The sequence below is a fragment of the Ammospiza caudacuta genome, chromosome 1 (assembly GCF_027887145.1).
Source record: "Ammospiza caudacuta isolate bAmmCau1 chromosome 1, bAmmCau1.pri, whole genome shotgun sequence".
Taxonomy (NCBI): domain Eukaryota; kingdom Metazoa; phylum Chordata; class Aves; order Passeriformes; family Passerellidae; genus Ammospiza; species Ammospiza caudacuta.
The window spans coordinates 109154014-109175313 of record NC_080593.1 but is presented as its reverse complement, the minus strand read 5'-3'; the positions used below and the strand labels follow the sequence as shown (position 1 = coordinate 109175313).

Genomic DNA, 21300 nt, shown 5'->3' with positions numbered 1-21300 from the left:
GGTGCTTTTTTCGCTTCTGTTGTTCCAAGTGTAGTTATATTTTCCTCTTTTTAGAGAAAAGCCTCACAGTTAAGTGAATGCAACAATGAAAACCTACAAACTCAAGCAGTAGTCTGCCTCATCAGCAGCATATTTCTATTAGTTCCAAAGCAGCGCTCAGCTTAATAGGCATTTTCTTGTTTATTAGCAGCCTGGAACCACCCCAGGAAGATTTTTACTATTGCGTTGTGCTGGTTTCCACCAGGAAGATCACAACGGGTGTAGGACATATCTCCTCACTGCTGTAAATCCTCCAGACTGATAGAGTTGAGCTTGTTTGAGTGTTTCTCCACAGATCATTTCCCACCTGCATTCAGCATTTATCAGTCGCTGCGTGACAGAGCTGTTGCAATCTTTGGGGTGCACCATCACTGCTGCGGTGGTGCACAAGGTGTGCGTGGATGAGAGCCAGCCCCGTGTGGGTGGGCTGCCCTCCACAGCAGTCTCTGTCTGTCCTTGGGCTGTAGCCTGATTCTACAGTCAGCTCACCTCAACACCCTGCTAAAACACTTGAGGCTGACTGCCTGCATTTAGGAAGCAGGGCTCCTAAATGTGACTTTGGATGTCACTCCTCTGTATTCATGTAGTGAAGCTGTAGCTCAGGAGGAAGCTCAGACCAGTCAGCTCCTCTGTGTGAGAGTAACCTGACCTGCCGGGTAAAAGAACTCTTAAATTGAAAATGTTGCAAATTCCTGTGCAATTTAGGAGCACTACAAACTTTTGCTCTGAACTTAATATCATATAAATTTGTAATTTTTTATTTAATAGAGCCTGACTTTTTAAGAATTGAAAAGAGTGTTTAGGAAGAATGTTAGATTTTGTTTAATTTGGTACAGTTAGTTTCTGGTCATTTTTGTGAGTGGGATACACTCACCTTGACATGTGAAGCTGACGCCTGTGCAGTTTCTGCTTGGACTCTGTGGCTGCTCCAGCGGGGCACAAGCCTGCAGTAATGTCCCTGTGCCATCACCCAGCACTTTGGGATGCCCTAGAGTATCTCTAGTGGCAACAGGCAGCTGAATCACACCCTGGATGTTGTTTATTAAAGGAACCATGTTGTAACATTTACTTTTGTCATGTGGTATTTTTGCAGATTTTGCTTTCTACAGTTATGGCATCTGTTTTTACATCCATAGATTAATTCCTTGCACCACTAGTTTATGGGGCTCTATTGCTTCTGTGCTGTGTCTCACTTCTCTTCCTTTCTCCTCTCTCTACCTCCTCCACAGGATTGCATCTGACCTACTGTTTGGTTTGGTATGGCTGCAGGGATGATTACACCATGGCAGCATCTAATTTAATAAACAATAAAGCCACTGTTTTGTATATGTAAGTTTGTCAATGGAAATAATGTTATCTGTGTGTTATTTTATCACCCCACCACCAGCAAAATGTTCAGGTGTGGCTTTGGCATTTCTAATCTGTGCAATAAGCATTATTTATTGCTCATAGCCACTGTCTAAGATGTTTTAGGTGGACTTTCCTGTCCTCTTAACTTGATTAGCACGCAGGTTCTGTATGAGCTGATTTGGTTAATGGTGTGATTTTTCTAGTTACTGAAGTGCATAAATCACTGCAACCTCTAGCATGGAAGTGATTAAACATGGAAATGTATGGGAATGAGTTATACGGGTATAAACACGTTTCTCTATGTAGACACTTTTGTGTGTCCACATGAGGAATCACAGCAATGTAATTGTAATGGATGTGAGTTAATCAAGAAAAGAGCAGTGTATGGTCTTGTGTTTCCCATATTTAATTCTGTGCTCATAACACTCCCCTCTTCCTTGCCTCTGTTGTGTATGCTTTTATGCTGTATGGATTGCCCTTCTAGAGGAATTTGTAATCTAGGGTGTTATTCTGAACGTACTGCTTTCTGTCTGGGTAGAGGAATCTCTGAGCAGGTGGGCTAAGTAAGGGAAAACACTAATATTTGAAGTATAATAAATGTGCAGTTGGGTAGATAGCCTTGCAGCTTCTCTCATTGCAATTAAAGTAAGCTTTATAGGAAAAGAATGTTATTTGAGCAGCCAGGGTAACTTTTGCCGTTTTCATAGTATATGTGTATTAATATTATCTCCAATACATTTCTCTGCCTCTGTGCAGAGAGATGTGTTGCTTATTTACTCAACATGTCATCAGCATCTCCTGTTCCTCCTCTGTTCAGCATGTGTCCTTTGGGCTGTGTTCTCTGCATATTACTTGAGCCCTGTTCTGAAGAGTCATTCTTGTGTGTTTTCTTCACAATGTTCCTTAGTCTGGTCCCTTCTTGCTTCACTCAAACGAGCTTAAAAATTAGGGCAGGTGTGCTTAGTGGTAGCATCACAGAGGAAATGCTTGGACAGAGTCCCTTTTTCTAGGTCAGCCCCCATGTACCTTACCCATTTTCCCTTCCTGCAGCCCCTTCCTCATCCATTAGAGCTCCAGCAGATGAAGCAGGGGTCCCATAGGCAACAGCCTGCTAGGCTGTACAACCCTGGCTTCTGCCTGGCTTGGGTGCCAAGTTAGGGTGCTGTGAGAAAAGAGTGGATCATTAAAATCCAAAGTCTGAAATCCTTCACACAAAGGGAGGTTTGCAAATGTGACTTGCAGGAGCATCTCTAATATCTGACGTACCTTAACTTGTGAAGCTTGTTTTGACTAACTTAATATTGTTCTTTGTACATGCATTTTTTTCTCCATTGTCTGTTTGTGTAGGGATTGTAAAAATCAGACTGAACATCTTTTCCACATTCCCTGGCAAATTTGTCTTCTGACAGTCCAAGCCCTAGCTCAGCAGCAGGGCTGGGACCTGGTAATGTGTTTTACAGGCTTCTGCTGCCCAAACTAACAGCAGCAAATTGTTGTTCTCTGCATGAACCACACTTACAAAGGATGTTACAAAGTTTGTGTGTGACTTTCATGGGTATTTATTGAAAGCAGAAAAGTGAGGATGTTTGGGAATACTTCATTGCTTCATTCTGGGCTCTGGAGGGTGGTGTTTTCTTGGGACACAGGCACAAACATAGTTAAGACACAGACATGTAAAAGTTTTAGAAGCGCTTTGTCTCTCTGAATTTTATTCATTAATGGGAAGCTTTTACTTAGGCTTTAATGCAGTGGTGGCCTCTTTCTCTCTCTCAGGAAGCAGTTCCTGTAGAATCCCCCACAGAGCACACAGAGGTTAATTGTGCAGTCTCCTGCTTTTATGGGCTGCAATGAAGAAGGAGCTTGTGCAACTCTTGCAAAGGGGAAGGCAAGTGTATTCTTGTCTTGTCTATGGAAACGCACTGTCCTTTCTCTTAGAGAAGGCAGCAGTTAACAAAACAACATAGATGTGATTTCTGCCTAAGTAGTCATAGTTGGGAAGATCTTGGAAAGCTTAATTCATTATGGTTTCATTGCCGTGTTTGCAATTTATACAGAAAGAGGTTCCAGGCATGTGAGAGTGATGGCAGGTTCTCAAAGTAACATCCTGGAAAGTGGCAGAATTAGCAACCCCTTACTGTTTCTACAAATCATATACATGCTGTAGTGGGATCTCTATTGGGTTTGGATCCAGAACTTGTTCTGCCATTACTTTTCTAAGGCATTTCATGGAGAAACTTGGAGTGCTTCCTGATTTCCAGTGATTTGTATGTGGAATTTTGATGCTGAGTCTTCTCAAGGATACAGAGGAAATACTGAGAACTAGTGGTGGTTTGAATGAAATTCATGAAAGCTGAGGGGCAAACTTGATGTACAAAGGAATACATCAAAGGATTTCCCCTATTCTGAGAAGGTTTTTTGTTGGTTGTTTGGTTTTTCTTGATCCTGAGTTTTGAAAGGGAAATGGCTCTTGTAGTTTTTTCCAAGCTGCTTTAATGGTGTCCTCTGTTCATGGAGTCTGCATGAACAGGTTTATCAACAGTGATTTGAGGATGGGTACTGTTAACCATCATTTTATTAAAAAACAAAAAGTTCACAGGCTCAAAGGAGGCTGAGTTGAAACTGATATATTTTTTGCTTTTTACTTAAATGTGATCCTAAGACACAAGTTCTACTTTTTTACATTGCTGCCTGTGAAGAGCTCAGTGTTCTGAATATATAGATTATAATGGCCTTTGGGATGTTGTGCATCCACCAGTTTACCTACTTTCTGGCTTTTGGTATTGAATGATAAACACTCCTGTTCTGCTCCTATCCTCCATTATCTGCACTCACAGCCAACCTGGCCATCTTAAACATGATTAAAATATAATTCAAAAGTTATTAGCTAATTATGACGCAAAGTACTTAATTTGCCATTGCACTCTAATAACTTAAAGGTACTCCTGATAGCTCAGTAATAACCATATCACAAGCAAAAGGACACGGTTGCTACTAACTTAATAGGCAGCTTCCCTCAAGATAAAACAAATAACATACCTCAATGAAATCGGATTCAAGCTTAGTAAAATCATCTTGGCAAGCAAAGAGAGTATTTGTTAATTTTTTCTGTGAAATGTTATCATTGCCAAGAAAACTTGGTTACAAAAAACAGAGATGGCAAAAGTATTTGCATGAATAATTGATTTAACATTTCATTGGTTTAAGTAATTTTAGGAAAAGTGGTTTTGATATGCTCTGGAAAACTAGAAAGTTGTTTAAGGACTTATTTGCAAGATACCAAACACTGTAGGAGATGTGGGGCTTAAAAGGCTTGTAGACTCTTCTTCTTCTTCTTCTTCTTCTTCTTCTTCACTGTTATATCCAGTGCATGGACAAGCCTGAAAAGACAGAATAGTAGAGATGGCATTTTAAAAGGTTAAAATCCTGGTGCTCAAGCTGTGGCTATGGTCTCTGGGTGTGCAGGGAAGCCCATGTGTGTAGCTCCTTATTGCCTGATGTCCTCACAAATACCTTGAGTGAATTGCCCTCTGGGATGAGAGGGATGATGGCAGGCATCTGCAGCCTCCTGCCCTGCTCTGAGTCTCCAAGATTTGGCAGGTGGGTCACTCAGGGTGCTGGCTGCTCCCAGAAGTGTCTCAAAGTCCTAGAGGAACAGAGGGGCTGTGGCACCAGTCTGTGGCTTGGCTGAAGAAACAGACAAGCAATCCCCCAAATTGGGGATTGCAAGGCTTAAGTTTTCTGGAGATGTATCTGTATGGTAGCAAAAGTACTTGAAGGTGTGTTGGTATCTGAAGGCAAGCAAAACTGTGAGGATCAGGGATGTATTCAGTCACAGGATATTCTGAATTGGAATGGATCCACAAGGATCATCAAGTCCAGCTCTTAAGTGAATGGTCTGTACATGTCTTGGGAAGTGTCTGTCAGATGGAGGAACCTCACTTTCTTAAAAGTGATGGGGTTTGTGGTATAAAGATCGTGGTTTGGGGTGGGAAAACAACTGGTGAGCAGTGGATAGACCCCTCTCAACCACATCTGAAGCCTGTAATGCAGCCTAAAGATCCAGGAGATTTGGCTGACACAGTATTGAAATTGCTTTTAAAACACTTACCTGCCCAGCCTTGTGTGAAAAAATGCAGATTAGGGTTTCAGCCTGTTCCTCTTATCAGTTCTGCATCTCCCTGGTTCACCAGAGCAGAGAGAGAAGGAATATGGTAAACAGAAACTCCCTGGCCCATCCATGGTCTGGGGTAGTGCTTTCCTGGTCTCACCCTTGTTACCATCTTGCAATGTGGGAGATGGTTTCCATCTACCTGCAAATACTGTTCTCTGGTCATGAGCCAACAGCTCTCAAGATCCCATCCCAACCATTTACTCCTTTCTGTTCTGAAATGTCAGCATTTCTACCAGTGCCCTTTGTGTCTGGGCAGATGATGGTCCTGATTCCATGGTTTGGGAATGAGGGTTTGAACATCCCGAGGGACGCCAGTGACAGAGGCTACATTTTTGGACTGACTTCTGTGGAACATTTGAGCCCCCTACACCCACCAGGGTGACTGTCAGCCCACCAGTATGTTCTGTACACCAGGGGAGTTGCTGTATTAGCTCTATTTCATGGTGTAATCATTAGTTCTGGTGTGAAACTCCTAGGTGGCTAGGTCACCTCTTTAGGAGGGAAAATACAGCTTTTAGTTTCTTTTGGAAAAATTTCTGTTTCGGGCAAACAGAGGTTAGGGTGTTTCTATTGACTTGTGGATCCTTGGCCATCCATTTTTTAATGCACCCCTGTGTTTGCAGTGACCCATGTGTCCACGTTTGTTCCGCTGTCATTTCCATACCTGTCTCTCATTCTCCACACTCATCTGTGGCGTAGACAGACATAGTTTGCTCTCGTGTCAGTAGCATTCCTGCAACATGACTACACCATGTTGTGCAATTCATACTTTTCCAGTTAATGTGTCAGTTTGTCCATCTGGATTAGATCCAGCAGCTATTAGTTCATTTTGTAATATGTCTGATTGGCTTTCATCTCTGCTCCTGATGCTCCCTCTGATCAGGCAGGTTGTAGCAAATCCCATGTTTCTCTCTTTTTTCTTAGTTGTTTGTTTTTTTGGGGTTTTTTTTGTCTCTAGTGTGTTCCCTGATGATACCCTGTCACTCATCATTTCAGATCCTTCCCATCTGCTCTTCGCATACTTTGCTCTGCCTTTAAGATTATTCACCATTTTTTGTCTATCTCACTTCCTTCTAAATGCCTTATGAGCCCTCTGAGCTTGTCCCCACCTTTTCTTTTACTGTCATGCTGAAGTAACAATCTTAAGATGTTTGAAATCTTCTTCATGTAAATGATTCAGTTCCTTAATCTTTAGCAAATATTTCTACAAAGGTCTGACATCCTTTTACTCAGGATTTGGCATTTATCTGGCTCTTTAAAATGCCATGTAACTTTTTTTTTTAACATCTTGTAAGAACTGGTGTTTAAATACTTCTTCCCGTACATTCTTCTTCTCTGTAATTTTGGATCCTATATAAATACTTTTTCTATAGAAGGTTTAATGAGCTTTTAGGTTTTAATGCATTTTTCCCCTGTTACCTTTGCTTTATAATTATTTGTATTAATCCATCTTCTCATAATGTAGGAACTGTATGTGCCAAGAAATTCTTGAGACTCATGGACATGAAACCTTAAATTAAATGTAAGAAGAAAAAGATAAGAACAAATTATAATAGCACTGAGAGCAAGAGATTACAACAGGGTATTTGGTTAAAATGTGGTTTTCGTAATATATGTTCCTGAAAATTGCAAATGTATTCTGTTATGTTTATGAGCCAACTTTTGTTATGCAGAATTATAAAGGTTGCTATGTATTCAGTCTCTGTGGATCCAAATTATGTGAGTTATTCAAAAAATAAAAGCAGGTTGATACTGTCAAAGTGGTTCTCTGGAAAAAAAGAATAGGAACTCATAATTCTCCACTTGGGTAGGATAACATTTCTCACTGGCATGGACACCACTTCAACTGTACTAGCTGCTAGGGGACAGTGCAAAATTATATAATTTAGACATATGAGGAAGTAAAATTAAATAGCCATGAGATGAGCATACCATTAAACAGATCTCATTTATAATGGACTCATGCAAATTGCCTTTGAGCACTCAGTAAAAGAAAATGAAAAGAAATTAATAAGGATGGCTCGAACTAAAAAGTTGCAGAGGAAAAAAAAAGTAAAAGCTCGTTACAACTCACTCTCCTCACACTCCAGAGTGTTAAATAAGCATTCCCATTAGCCACATAAATATAATGATGTGAAAATAAAACTTGCACTTAACTTTTAAGGACCAAACTTCTAATCCCTTTGCTGCAGTGGCTCCAACCAGATGAGTAAGATTTCAAATAAAATACATTTACTTTGTCATGTGATTCATCATTAGAGGGAAAGAAATGTGTTTTCATGAGTATTTTGCTCTTTGCTAGCTGCTGAATATCCTCCCTCAGTGAAATCCAGACAGTTACTTGCCTTGCCATTAGTGTGGGGTTGCAGGTTCCAGGGCACCACTGCTGCTCCTCCTGCTGCACAGCCCCCTCTGATGGGTTAAAAAAAGGACTTCTCACCACTTTTCCTCCCTTTTTCTTGTTCTGTGAAAGACGTGGGCGCACAGAACTCTGACAGCTCAGAACTGTTGAAAGTAGTGTATTGCAAAATATTTTCAGTTAGTTTGTAGTGTCCTCTGATAAAGATGTTAATAGAAGAAATTATATGCTGAATATATTCAATTATAAGAAACCTGTATTTTCTCAGAGGAGAAATGTTTATTTTTACCTTAGTTTGAAAGTAATGTAATATTCTGCATGTTTGTAAACATCAAGGCTTGCAGCTTTTCCATGTTCATTGGATCCTTTTGATTACAGAAATGAAGAATTTTAGCTCTGTCCAGTGAAGCCAGTAAAACACTTGGTAGAACTCTGTCATTTTTTCTTGGCATTAAGAGAGTTTTGCAATAATTGACTCGTTTAATTACTACTGGGCATCTTGTTCCTAATTATTGCTGCTTTCCCACATTTCCAGCTGAGGCAGAATATACTAAAGTGAAGTCTTTTCTCTTTATGTGTATAATAATAATAATAATATATTTAAATATTTATACAGCGAGAGATCAAGGCTATAAGCACACTATGTATACAGTTCTGCTGCAGACAGTATATTTTTATGCTTGACAAGTAGGACTTTTTTCTGAAGAAATTGAGAAATCCTACAAGCAATCATCTTCCTGTGCTAGCTTTTTGGTATAGAAATGCTGTTACAGGAGTGCTGATGTGTGGGAACATCCATCTCTGTAGTATTTTATGGAATTAAAACAATTATATTTTCCATTCCCTGTTGTTTTTTCTCCAGTAAACGAGGGCTTGTAGCTATACCTAGTTTGTGTCCTTTAAGTAAAACCAAATTCTCACATGGAAGCAGGGTTTTCCACTGGTTATATTTTCAACCCTTGAAGCATTCGATTTCTGACAGTGGAATATGATGAATAAAGGAATGAAGCCACAGACATTAATTATTACACATTGGAGGTCACACTTTCAACCCATGGGACGTTAATTTTCCTGATATATGGAAAATTCCCGCCTGTTAGTTTTAATTAAATATTTCAGAAGCACATTTTCTTGTAAATGGACTACAGTTTCTTATCCTTTACCCTTGATATTTGGCTAATTCTGCATATAATTATCATCTTATTTTGCAAGCCTCCTTCAAAGTGCTCTCCTGTCTCGAAACTCCATTCAGCTGTTATGTATTTGTCATTTAAAACAGAAAGGTGTCTTTGCCAGTCATCAGCCAACATTGTCAAGAAGAAGATGGGGAAAAACATCTTTCAGGTTTTCTTGGGAAGTGAAATTGCAATGACTTACCAGTCCTTTCTTGTGCTAGCAAACTGGTGTCTCTTAAGCATGTACAATCCCAGTGTGAGACCCAGCAGGAGTGCCAGCAAAGCTTTGGGTGGCAGGAAGGATGGTGATCAAATTGTATTGTACAGAGGAGGTGACAGGGGAGGCATGAGAGAGTGCTTCCCACTGTGCCCCTGGGAACACAGGAGTTCCTGGTGAGGATGCTGGAAGGTGAGGATGCTGGTTGTTCCCTAGATCCTGGCATAGCCCAGTCTCCTCTCCTGATGGATGTAGCAAATGCAGATTAGGAACCAGGACCATGTCACCAGATTTGGATCCCATCGTACCTCAGGTTTTTTCCTTGAAGGCCACATGAAGGATGCTGTAATCTGCATTTTTCCATCTGAAAAGGAAAAAAAAAATATTTTCTTTACAGAAGTCTCTGCTGGGGGTCTACCCTTCCAAAGCTGTTTTAATATGTGAAAGTGTATTGCAGAGTGATCCTGGGAGGGGAGTCAGGAGGGAGTTGGGACTTTGCAGTTCCTGGGATTTTGCTGCTGTTGCTGCTGTTGCTGCTGCAGAGCAGCAGAGCACCGAGGCAGCGCTTTCTGTTAACACTTCCAGTCCATTCCCAAAGCCATTCAGGTCCCAGGTAGCACTCCCAGTGGCTTAGCACTCTCCTCAGCATTATGGTTTTGTCTGAAGGCTCCGTCCTCTGATACTATCTTGCTCTTCTCTAAACAATTAATAAAATGGAGACAAAAAGCCTAGAGGTTTAAAATATGTAATTATATAAGTAATTTAGAACTAGGAAAATGCTGCAGAAACCAATTACAATTATACATTTCAGTAATGACTGACTTGGCCAAATACATGTTTTGTGTGTGAATTCCATGATAAATTTGAAGATGACATGCTTGAGTATGGGGGAAAATTAATTCTAAATGCCGAGTACTTCCATATTAGACATAAAATGTGGCTCATACACCACGTGAACAGGAGCCTGTGTTATATGGGCTGTCGCAGCTTTTGAGCAGCAGGGCAGGCAGTAACAAGTCTTTGAGGAAGAAAGCTCGAATAGTTCAAGGGATGGCTTTGAAAAAAAAGTGTTCTGTACCTGCTCATGATGCAAAATATATTTAATTTGTTATATGTTACAGATTTCATGCAACTTGAATTGGTTCATGCATTTATTACAGAATTGTAAATGGCCAGCTGGGGTTAATGGAGTTTTATTTGTTTTCTGGTCTCCTCCCAGCTGGTGAGAAGCTATAGATGAGATTTGTATTCTGTTCACAACGTATATATATATACCTGCTCCAGGCACAGACATTGTTCCAAACTCAATTTGGGCTGCCTGTGCCATTTTCAAAGGGAGGATATTTGGCTGTTGATGCAACACAGTGTATGGTTGCCTGGAGCCCTGCCCCTCTGCAGTTCCCTGAGGCCCTGCTGCAAGCCCTGCTGCCTCCCCCTCCTTGGGAGCCACTTCTGACTTTTGCCTCTTGAATCCCTTCTGGATATCCCCTTCTGCTGGCCACTGGATGGGGCATCTCAGCCTGGGGTGCTTTGTGCAGCCAGGAGGGCTGATCACCTCTGAGTATTTGGTGGCTTTTTTTTATTGCTGGTAGTGGGGGTTTGTTGTTTATTCACTGCTTTTAAAACAAAACAAAAACAGTGTGCTGTGACTGTTTGTTGACAAAAAGTGCTTCCACATTGCACTACAGACATGTGAACAGGCACACAAAATCAGACCTGCCAGTCACTCCTGCTCATTTCATTGGGAAACCATCAGTGACTCAGGAATGTTTTGCAAATGCCCCAGTGCAGTAACAAAACATCTATTTGGTGTCACTCTGAGGGTTTTGTTTGGCTTTTTCAGCCCTTCCTATTGCTCTAACTAAAGCTGGTTTGGGAGGCCCACATGCAGAAATGTATGTGTACTCAGTGGTTGATGTTGCAAGACCTGTTGCCAAGAGGAGGCTCTCTAAGTGGCTGTGTGGTTCTGGTGGTCAGTGGGTGTTGTCTAAAAGCTGAGACATTTTTCTGTATTATTTGAGTGTTCTGCTTGATACCTGCCACAAGAACTTAACTTTTACATTAAAGAATTACCTCACATTGAAATGTTATCAACTCTGCACCCCCATCTTTACATTACCACTATGTGCTGCCCCTCACCTTAGCTGTGCCTGCCCTAATGTTGGTTGCAGTAAATAGTATCCAAAAAGTGACCTGAGTTTAAAAACAAGTGAAAACTAAGCAAAGAACCAAGCCAAACTATTCCCCAGGTACAGTTTCCAAACTAAATCCAAACTAAATCAAGTTCCCTATGCAATCCAAACTAAATCAGGTTTCCTAAGTGCTCTATAAAACAGAATGAGTCAGTTCAGGGCGTTGGAGCATCTAGAGGGGATGGACTGTGCTGAAGGGGACTATCAAAAGAGGTGTCCAAAATTATTGAGTCATTGTCATCTTATGAGATACAGATTGGGGCAGTGAGGTGAGTGGGAGAGGCTGCTGGCCTGGCTTCTTCCCTTCCACCTCCCCAGCTGTGCTGCTTGGAACTTAATGAGGCTATGCTAGAAAATATGTGGCTTACACAGTGGTTTAAACCAGCCCTTTTCTAATGAAACAAAGCCACAGAGCTGCTTCAGTGAAGTGTGCATGGGAGGGTTTTGTAGTGCTGGGCTATTTGAGCAGCTCTTGAGCAGAGCTTGGTCTGACTGTGCTCCTTGTCTCTTGTTTCCTCTCCAGAATTGGCCGGCTTTTCGATGGCACAGAGCCCATTGTCCTCGACAGTCTCAAGCAGCATTATTTCATCGACAGAGATGGGCAGATGTTCAGATATATCTTGAATTTCTTAAGGACATCAAAACTCCTCATTCCTGATGATTTCAAGGTGAGATTTCAAGGGACTTGGGTGTTTTGCATGCACCTTGGTAAAGCAAGTATCTGGTGTGTAGTCAAAAGAGAGGCCTGGATAAGGAAGGTGGACTTGCAGGGTATGGTGTTTGATTTCAGGTACATGGCAAAAGTAAGAATGGGGTTGCTAAAGTGGTGTCTTCCTTTCCTAGAGTGGCATCAATATTAAACTTTCCCCTCCTGGCTATAGTGGTAATAAAGCAACCTTGCCAGATTTGACCCAGGGAAATTAAATGTTGTACCATACTCCTGGAAACAGAAGTGACAATCTGCAACTGACTGCTCATGAGCTTTACTGATTATTTGTCCTTTCATCCAATTTTATGCTTCCCCAATGATTGCAGCAGCTCCAGTTTCCACTCCCACACTGAAATTCAGAAAATGGTGTGTGAATCACAATATTGACAAAATAAACTGCACACATGGTAATGTCTTGAATGCGTACTGCAAATTTAATTTTGGAGTTTTAGTCAGGAATGAATTGTTCTATGTTTATTATTTAAACTTGAATAAAGTGCTTGCTTTTTTTTTAGGTTTTTTTTTTTTTTTAGTTTTTAGTAACAAATTGAATTAGTGGTATTTCAATGTCAGACAAAGCTTACAGAGGCAGAGCCTCAGAATCCATGCGATGTTTATCTGCTAGTAGGTATGAGGGTATATATATGGGGTCTTCAGTCGGAACAGATCCTTACCTTCACTTCATGACCACCTGGTTCACTGCAGGAAATGCAGCAGTTGGGATTGGACAGGAGAGGTGATGGGTGATGAAGCAGGGATAGAGCAGCAGGACTGGTATTCAGTCCTTTTCCCCTCCTAGCTGAGACGGTTTTTCAGGCATTTGGGCATAACAGGTGTGAGGCTGAGTTCAAGAGCTGTATTTCAGCAAGCTTTGAATCATCTGCTGTAGACACATCCTTGCTACTCCCCTAGTGACAAGGGCAGATCTCCCTGAATAATGTGGAGTTTGGAGAAAACAGATAAGCATCACTTCCTTCTTTTGAAGCCTTAGCATGGCTTTGTGCTGCTCTCGGCACTTCTCCTGCAGGTAATCAGAAATATAGAAAAAGGAAAAGCCACCTTTCATGCAGTATTAAGAAATTACATATGTAGAGCTTTTTAAACACATAAATATACTGTAGCTGTGTTGAAATTAAAAATGTAATTCCTGGCAAGTTCACCCAACTGTGATGTTCAAAGGGGTGTCCTCCCCAGTTATGCTTTAAGGTGTACAAAAAAAACCAGTGATTAAAATGAACAGGGTTTCTTGTTTCTTAGAAATATATGTGTTACATTACTTTTTTTTTGTTACACAATAAGTGTAAGCAGTATTTAGTATTTTTACCATGATTTAGGTGTCCTCATCAAATATTTGGTTTCTAGTTCAAATTCAGGACCATACTGACTGTTACCAGGCTTCTCTTGTCATTCTGTTTCTCTCTCATCCCTAATTCTTATGTATCTCTTTTCTCTGTATAAATATTTTCCAAATGGTTTTATGCTCTTACACCTAGAAAAATAAGATTTTTTAAAAACATTTTTTAAATTTAAAAAATGGCAGTAGGCAGACTCCACATCATCAGTTCTAAATTACTTCTGCAGTGGCTATGCCTATAAATGCATTCCCTCTGCTCTGGCATTTGAGATGATGTAGTAAACAATACTAGTGGCAAAATAGGGAAGTATTAAAAAATACTTAATTTTTAAAATGCACTAATATGTGCAAACATTATGCAAATATCTGAATCATTTTACACTAACAAACATTGCAGGCTTCCTCATTTACATTCTTATACCTGTTATAATGCCTGCTAGTATTGCTGTAAGACACAATGGATCCTAGTGATGAATTTTCTGAATCCTGATTGAATTCTGTTCCATCTGTTCAATGAGATCATTATTATATGACATCACTGTGGGGATGAAATATGGGGAAAAGTGGGATTTTTTTTTTTTTTTTGCAGAAGGGAGTTGAGCAAGCATAGCCTTACTTTTGCAAGTGCTGCTATACTCATTGTGTTCCGAGTAGCTGATTGTTGGCATCTGGGAAATTTCTCTGGCTGCCCTGGAGGACTTGAAACCCTGACAGGGGGCTTGGAAACCTTGGCACAGAGTCAAAAACACCTGTGCCTTCGATTTTAGCCCTTGGAAAAAACAATTACCAACTTTGTATGAAGATGTGCAAGCCACAAGAGTTTGAATAGAGTGTTAGTGAATTTATCACAGGGTGAAAATGTAGAATTTTGAGTTTTTAGACTGTGGGTTCAGAAGCCAAGATGGAGGGATTTGGGCGTGCCTTGTCCTTCTTCCTTCTTCTTCTTAGCCTCCATCTTCTGGGTGATGTTGACACTTTTAGATTGGTTTAGAGTAGAAACACACTGTCTAACATAGGTGATCGGTATTGGGAAATTATTGTAAATAATGGACATGTAGTTCTTAGTATAAAAGAGAACACCACCTTTGAAGGCAGTCAGTGTGCCTCAACCCAACCTGCCAGACAGACCTCAGCAGGTCGGAGAAAGAGTGTTATAGATAAGAAATAATAAACAACCTTGAGAACAAAAACAGAAGAATCCTGACTCCTTCTTCAGCTGCCAGGCTGGGCAAAGAGACTAACATATCTCGGGGTCATTGTGACCACAGAGACCCCCGAGAGCTGATGGTTATTTTTTGCTTGCACTGTTACTTTATTACACCTTCCTACACAGTCATGAGGAGCTCTGTCCAAAGGGTTCCAAACCTAGAGCAGCGTCGGCCTGAATATCCATCTACCTTAAGCACCACATTAGCAATGCCTCTCTTAATGTGTGTGTCTTTCAGGACTACAGCTTGTTATATGAAGAAGCAAAGTATTTCCAGCTTCAGCCCATGCTAGGAGAGATGGAACGGTGGAAACAGGACCGGGAGAGCGGCCGCTTCTCAAAGTCCTGCGAGTGCCTGGTGGTGCGAGTGGCCCCAGATCTCGGCGAGAGGATTACGCTGAGTGGAGATAAGTCATTGATAGAGGAGGTGTTCCCGGAGATCGGGGATGTGATGTGTAACTCTGTCAACGCCGGCTGGAACCACGACTCCACTCACGTCATCCGCTTCCCGCTGAACGGATACTGTCACCTCAACTCAGTTCAGGTAGGACGTCACACGGGCAGTTTTTGAAAGGGAGCTGCTGGCCAGGTGCCAGGGGCTGACCCTGTTCCACGTCACTGGAGCGTTTTGGTGAGCAGAATCAGCTGGAGGCTTTGAGCAAGTTACTTAACTTCTGTGTGTCGAGTTGTCTTTCTTCATTTAATTAATGTATCACCATTTAATCCACTTAATTCATGTATCTCCATTTAATTTATGTATCAATTCAAATCTCTTTGCAAACAAACTACAGTAGTGTTAGAATTTTCCGTGATCATAGGGAAAACCCTTCACTTGCACTTCCAGTGTTTTTTCCTGATTTTTTATAGCATAGTAGAGACCGGTTCCAATTGATAGGACAAGGGATAATGATTTAAACTAAAATAGGGTAGGTTTTTACTAGATAAAAGGAGGAAAATTTTTCAGTGAGGGTCATGAAACACTGGAACAGATTGCCCAGAGAGGTGGTGGATGCCCCATCCATGGAAATATTCAAGGGTCAGGCTGGACAGGGCTCTGAGCAGCCTGATTTAGTTATAGATGTCTCTCCTCATTGCAGAGGGGTTGAACTTGATGATATTTAAAGGTTCCTTTAAACTCAAAGTATTCTATGATGCAATTTAGCAATGTCTAAAATCAGTAGATGTTATAAAATGGATAAGGGATAAGAAAAAATCTGGGAGACAAATGCAGGTAATTCCTGGAATAATTATAATCAACTGCAGTGTTACTGTTATGTTTTTATCCTTTGTTGGTTAAAAGCAACCAGCCTCAGACACCTGCCTGCCCCTAGTTAACACATCCTGCATAGCCAGCACTTCCCATGTGAAATCATCAATGGCACAATTGATGCTGTTTGACTTAAACACACCTCCTAAGTGCTGCAGGCTCATGGGTGAATTCTTTTACAGAACAGGCTTGCAAGCTGAGCTTGGCATCTTTTCATCTGCCAGGTCCCACTGTCCAGGTAGAGAATCACAGTCATTAAGGCTGGAAAAGATCTACAAGATCAACAAGTTCAGCCTTTGATCAATTACCACCATGTCAACTAAACCACAGCACTAAGTGCCACATCCAGTCATTTCTTGAATATTTCCAGGGATGGTGACTCCACCACTGCCCTGGGTAGTCCATTCCAATGCTGAACCACCCTCATGGTGAAGAAATTCTTTCTGATGTCCAACCCAACCTGAATGCCCCCTGGTGCATCTTGAGGCCATTTCCTCTTGACCTGTGTTGCTGGTTTCCTGGTAGAAGAGCCTGACACCCACCTTGCTACAGCCTCTTTTCAGGTAGTTTTAGAAGGTCACCCCTGAGCCTCTTTTTGTCCAGATGAAGCACTGAGGCACACTGAAGGCTGGCCAGGCACTACACCTGTGCTAGCACTTAACACAAGGCTCCAGAGAGACCTATCTAGACCTATCTAACCCAAGTTAGGCTTGGACAGTTGTCTCTTACTGGCCTTGACTGTCATGCTGAAACATCAAAATTTTTTGTCATCGAGATTAATGCAAATTTAGGACAGCCTTAGATGTCAGATTACAGCTGAAAAGAAGTTTCAAGGATGACTGCTTAGCTATATCACATGACAGTTATCAAGGCAATTGTGTCCTTCAGCACTTTGTCACTTATTCTGATGCTTACATTTTTGTTGCACAAATAAGAATTACAAAGCATATTTACTGATGTGAAAAACCTGAGTTAGAGTGGCAAAATATGTACAGGCTTGTGTAATGATCCCACATTGGTAATGGGAGGATATAAGTATCTCCCAGTACTAATAAAAATGGGAGACAGGAAAGGACTACCAATAGACCTGAAGGATGAGGTACAGACCAAATGGATTGTCCAGGGCTGAGCTAGTTTCCAGAGTTACTTCCACCATATTTTTTCTCAGGATCCAAGTTCTCCTGTTCTTTTTTCCAGTGGCTTGCACTGACACATTTGGGCAGGGGCAGGGGATTTTGGCATATATTGTTAAAAGCTACAGATCACATGTGTTTTGATCACTGTTTCCAGGTCTCTTTTCCTATCCCTTCCTTTTTTATATGACTGCTGTGCAGTTAGCCATGCTCAAGTACTTTGGAAAGACATTTGCCAACCTGAAGCATTTTATGTAAAGATGTGGCATGTCTTCTTTGAAGCATTTTTAAACCTCAGCTTGCTTCTTCCCCTGCCCTAGTCCTTTGCAGTCTTCTGCCATTCTGCTTGCCAGTGTTGTCCCAGCATGCATGCAAGCCAGTTTCACAACTGGTGAAACAGCTGGGGAAGCCATGGTAGGCACCAGATTCCAGCACAGCCCTTGTGAGGTCTGAATAGAGGGTCCCACATCCTCTGGGGTCCAGGAGCATCAGCCTGTTCCTTGGGTTTAGCAGGCTGACTCTGGTAAATCCCAGGAAATCACCTTCACAGGCGAGGCAAAGGAAGCCTAGAACAGGTGAAGATGATGATAGAAGTAACAAAGAGTTGGTTTTTAAGTCTCTAGTAAATATCATGGTAGGTTTTCTGAAATTATGACCATTGTTATCTACACTGTCACCATTTCATTGTGGTGTTTGCTCAGCATCTGCTGTGCAATCATGTATTTGCCCTTTTGTGTTGTAAATTCTGTAAAGCAGAGAATGTGTTTTTCTAGTCCTGTTTCTGTGGGCAGAAGAAGACTGGATTTATTGACAGTACTAAAAAAATAAAATAAATTTTTCTTCATTTTTTTTCACTGCTCAGTGGCCATAGTCAGCAGAAATCAATCCAGTACAGTTAAGCTGTGTAACCACTTTTTTTCCCCATGACTGAATCCATTTGAAAACAGCAGTTATTGTCATTGCACTGCAAATAATCTGTTAATTTACTTATACATTGGTGTTTGTTTCCTCTTTTTGCAGGTACTTGAGAGGTTACAGCAAAGAGGGTTTGAGATTGTTGGCTCATGTGGAGGTGGAGTGGACTCTTCCCAATTCAGTGAATACGTACTGAGACGAGAACTCAGAAGGACATCTCGTGCACCCTCTGTCATTCGAATAAAGCAAGAGCCTCTGGACTAAAATGGACATGTTTCTTTATGCAAAAAAAAAAAAAGGAAAACAAAGAGGAAAAACAAAAAGGGGGACATTTCATGTGCAGTTTGGACTCCAAACAAGTCCTGGAACTAAAATTGAATAAAAGACACATTTATATCAAATATAGAGACCACACCTGAATTCATATGGGAACACTTGGAATAGTAGTGATAATAATAATAACCTCAAGGTATAAAAGAAAACACACACACACATAAAAAAAATATGTATGTATATGTATGTCTGTACATATATATATGTATGTATATGTCAAAGGGTAGGAAATGCAATGACAAAATGTGGTAGATGAGGTTGGTGCTGTGATGGCCATTAAGTGTCCCAGGCCCTTCCCGGGCCCACTTAACGGTGTACAAGCCATTGCCGGGGGGGATTCATGGACTGTTCTTCACCCATTTTCATTGCCAAACAGCCAGCCACTTTTTAATGTGTACACACCTTGACTCAACTTTATTTGCATATGGAGGTTTATGTCTGTCTTTTTTAGAGGTGGATGGGCAGGTGTTCAGGAGATGACCATCCATTGCATTGGAAAGCTGAAATTTTAAATGTAGTTTGTACAGAAGTCGCACACTTTTTGTCAGCCCTCACAGATGTGAAAGGTTAACTTTTCTTTTGAATGAGTTTTTTTTGTTGTTTTGTTTTGTGTTTTTCAAAGGGGGCCAGAATAATTAATATTTGGTAGAGATGCTCTGGTTTGAATCTGCTGCTTTCCTACAATTTTTTCAAATTTTATAATGTATTAAATACAATAAACTCCTGTTTAAAATAACAAGGGTCTGGTTTAAGCCAACAGAAGCAGAGAGGGGGATCGCACTGCACTCCAGCATGTAGAGGGGCAAGGCAGTGGGCAGGCAGAACTGCCTGCACAGGGTGGAGTGAGTTTAAGGCAGCAGAAGCTGTTGAGGGATATTCTGGTGTGGTGCACATGGCTGCTGTTCCTTCAGCACTGTCCCAGCTGGAAGAGAAATTGTTGGTCAGACATCAAAATAACACCAGCTCAGCCCAGGGAAACCCATGAAAAAATGACACCTTGTTCTGTAACCTTCAGTGTAACAGCGAATCCTTGCATCGTTCCCTCTTGATTAAGGAGTTGGCAGCTTTGACTCTCCAAGCCCTTGCCCTGCTGAGTGTTAGCCTGCTTGGTTTTCAGGTTGCTCATTTCCCTCATTTCAAGCCGTTGTTCTGTCAGAGAGTGACATGGCCAGCCCCTTGTGTTACCATCAGCTGTGTCCCTGGGTAGCAGGCAGTAATTCCACATTCTGCATTGGAAGCCCTGCCAGCTGCTCTCTTGCACAGTCTCTCTGGGGCCACCTCTGCAGGCACGGGCTCCAGGCCTGTAGGATTTTGCAGAGGCACCACATCCCAATGCCACTGCACAGACTGCTCACGGGTTGATGCACCAGCCACCACCACCTTTCCTCCAAAGTCTCCTTTTTTGCACTGTTACAGAATATGTGTGTTCATCCTGGTGTGGAAATTTCTATCAACGCAATGGTGCTGGCATTCCATTCATTTTAGTGACACTTTGCTATTTATTTAAGAAAGAAAAAGAGAAACTGTTAGATACATGTAACAAGGTTTCCAATATAGTCTAACAAAAAAAAAGTTACATTTTTTCTGGTTTTTATTAAAATGTGTCTGAGGACATCTTTAAATAACTGGCATCACATATCAATGGTTTGGAATTACTTAAGTGTGCAAATGGGTGAGGGAGGGGCCTCTAAAAATTAAGGTTCATTAGTGGGTTATTAGATCTTCAATGTGATGCTGATCTGTCTATTCACAGTACTGAAACAGCTGCCTCATTGAAAATGCTTGTTTTCAATTAGCAGCAAGAAGTCCTCTTACAAAATAAGCAAATGCTTGCTCTTACTGCCCACAATTCGGTTGTTAGTCTGCATAGAAGTTGGAAAGCTAAAACCCAGGGAAATAAATATTTTTAACAGATCTTCAAACTGTTGGGAGTGATGAAATTTGTGTTGTCCAAAAAGATGCCAGTCCCCGTGGGTTTGAGAGTCCATGGGTCCCAGTGCAAGGTGATGTGATTCTTCAGAGACTGCTGTGCAGGCTGGAGCTGGGAGGGGTGCAGCTCCTTTCCCTGCTCCTTGGCAAGCAAACCCTGCAAGCCTGCTGCATCAGCAGCCCCAAAGGTGTCCCCCCAGTGCTGGCAGGGCCCACACTGCCTGCAGCCTCTGCACGGGAGCTTTGCCTCTGATGCTCTCCAACATGTGGCTCTCAGAGCCAGCAGGTTGTGCTCTCCTGGTGGTTTTGCTTGCTCAGCGTGTACCTGTCCAAGTCAATGACCTTAAAGATATCACTGTGCTCCTTCCAAGTCCTCAGCTGGCTGGGCATCCTCTCACCAAGCCTGCTTTTGTTGTTGATGGAGTCAAAAATAACTCTGAGACCCTGAATGTAAATGTCTCTGCAGTTACAATGTGGTCATGGAGTAAGAGGTCATGAATATTCAAAGTAATGGCTGATGAAAAATGTATGCAGGAATAAGCTGGCTGTAGATTTTTAGAGAGCAAAAGAGATTAGTCCTGTTTGCAATTGAGGTTTATAACCATGTGTTTTTAAAATGTTCTTTAGAAAAACTGATCAACAAACAAATGAGCAATTTCTCCAGCAATGTGGGGGGAGTGGGGGGAACTAAGAAGGACCAGATTACTGTCAGCTTGTCTTTGGAGGTTAGCAATTTTGACATCTAAATTGATCTAATTTTTTATTAGAAAGTGTTGACTCCATTTTATGCCATTGATGTTTTTAATAACAAGAGGCAGAACTGCAGTGAGTGGTAGCTGCCAACGTGGTACTTCAGCAAGTTGGTTAAGCAGCTGCCAGGAGAACTCCTGCAGACGTGCAGAGATTGCAGATGGCACCAACTCCCCTTCCCACAGCGAGACACAGGCAGA

The 21300-nt window shown here is 41.5% G+C and overlaps 1 protein-coding gene across 2 annotated transcripts in view; it reads left to right on the top strand.

The window, feature by feature from the left end:
* KCTD1 (potassium channel tetramerization domain containing 1) overlaps positions 1 to 19527 on the top strand; it is a 69903-nt gene extending 50376 nt beyond the window's left edge. For both annotated transcript variants that reach the window (XM_058811923.1, XM_058811932.1), the window contains exons 3-5: positions 12027 to 12171; positions 15012 to 15317; positions 18194 to 19527. In XM_058811923.1, coding sequence (XP_058667906.1) covers positions 12027 to 12171; positions 15012 to 15317; positions 18194 to 18352 — 610 coding nt within the window. In that variant the 3' untranslated portion in view covers positions 18353 to 19527. The remainder of the gene's footprint in view (positions 1 to 12026; positions 12172 to 15011; positions 15318 to 18193) is intronic.
* Positions 19528 to 21300: the final 1773 nt, after the last annotated feature.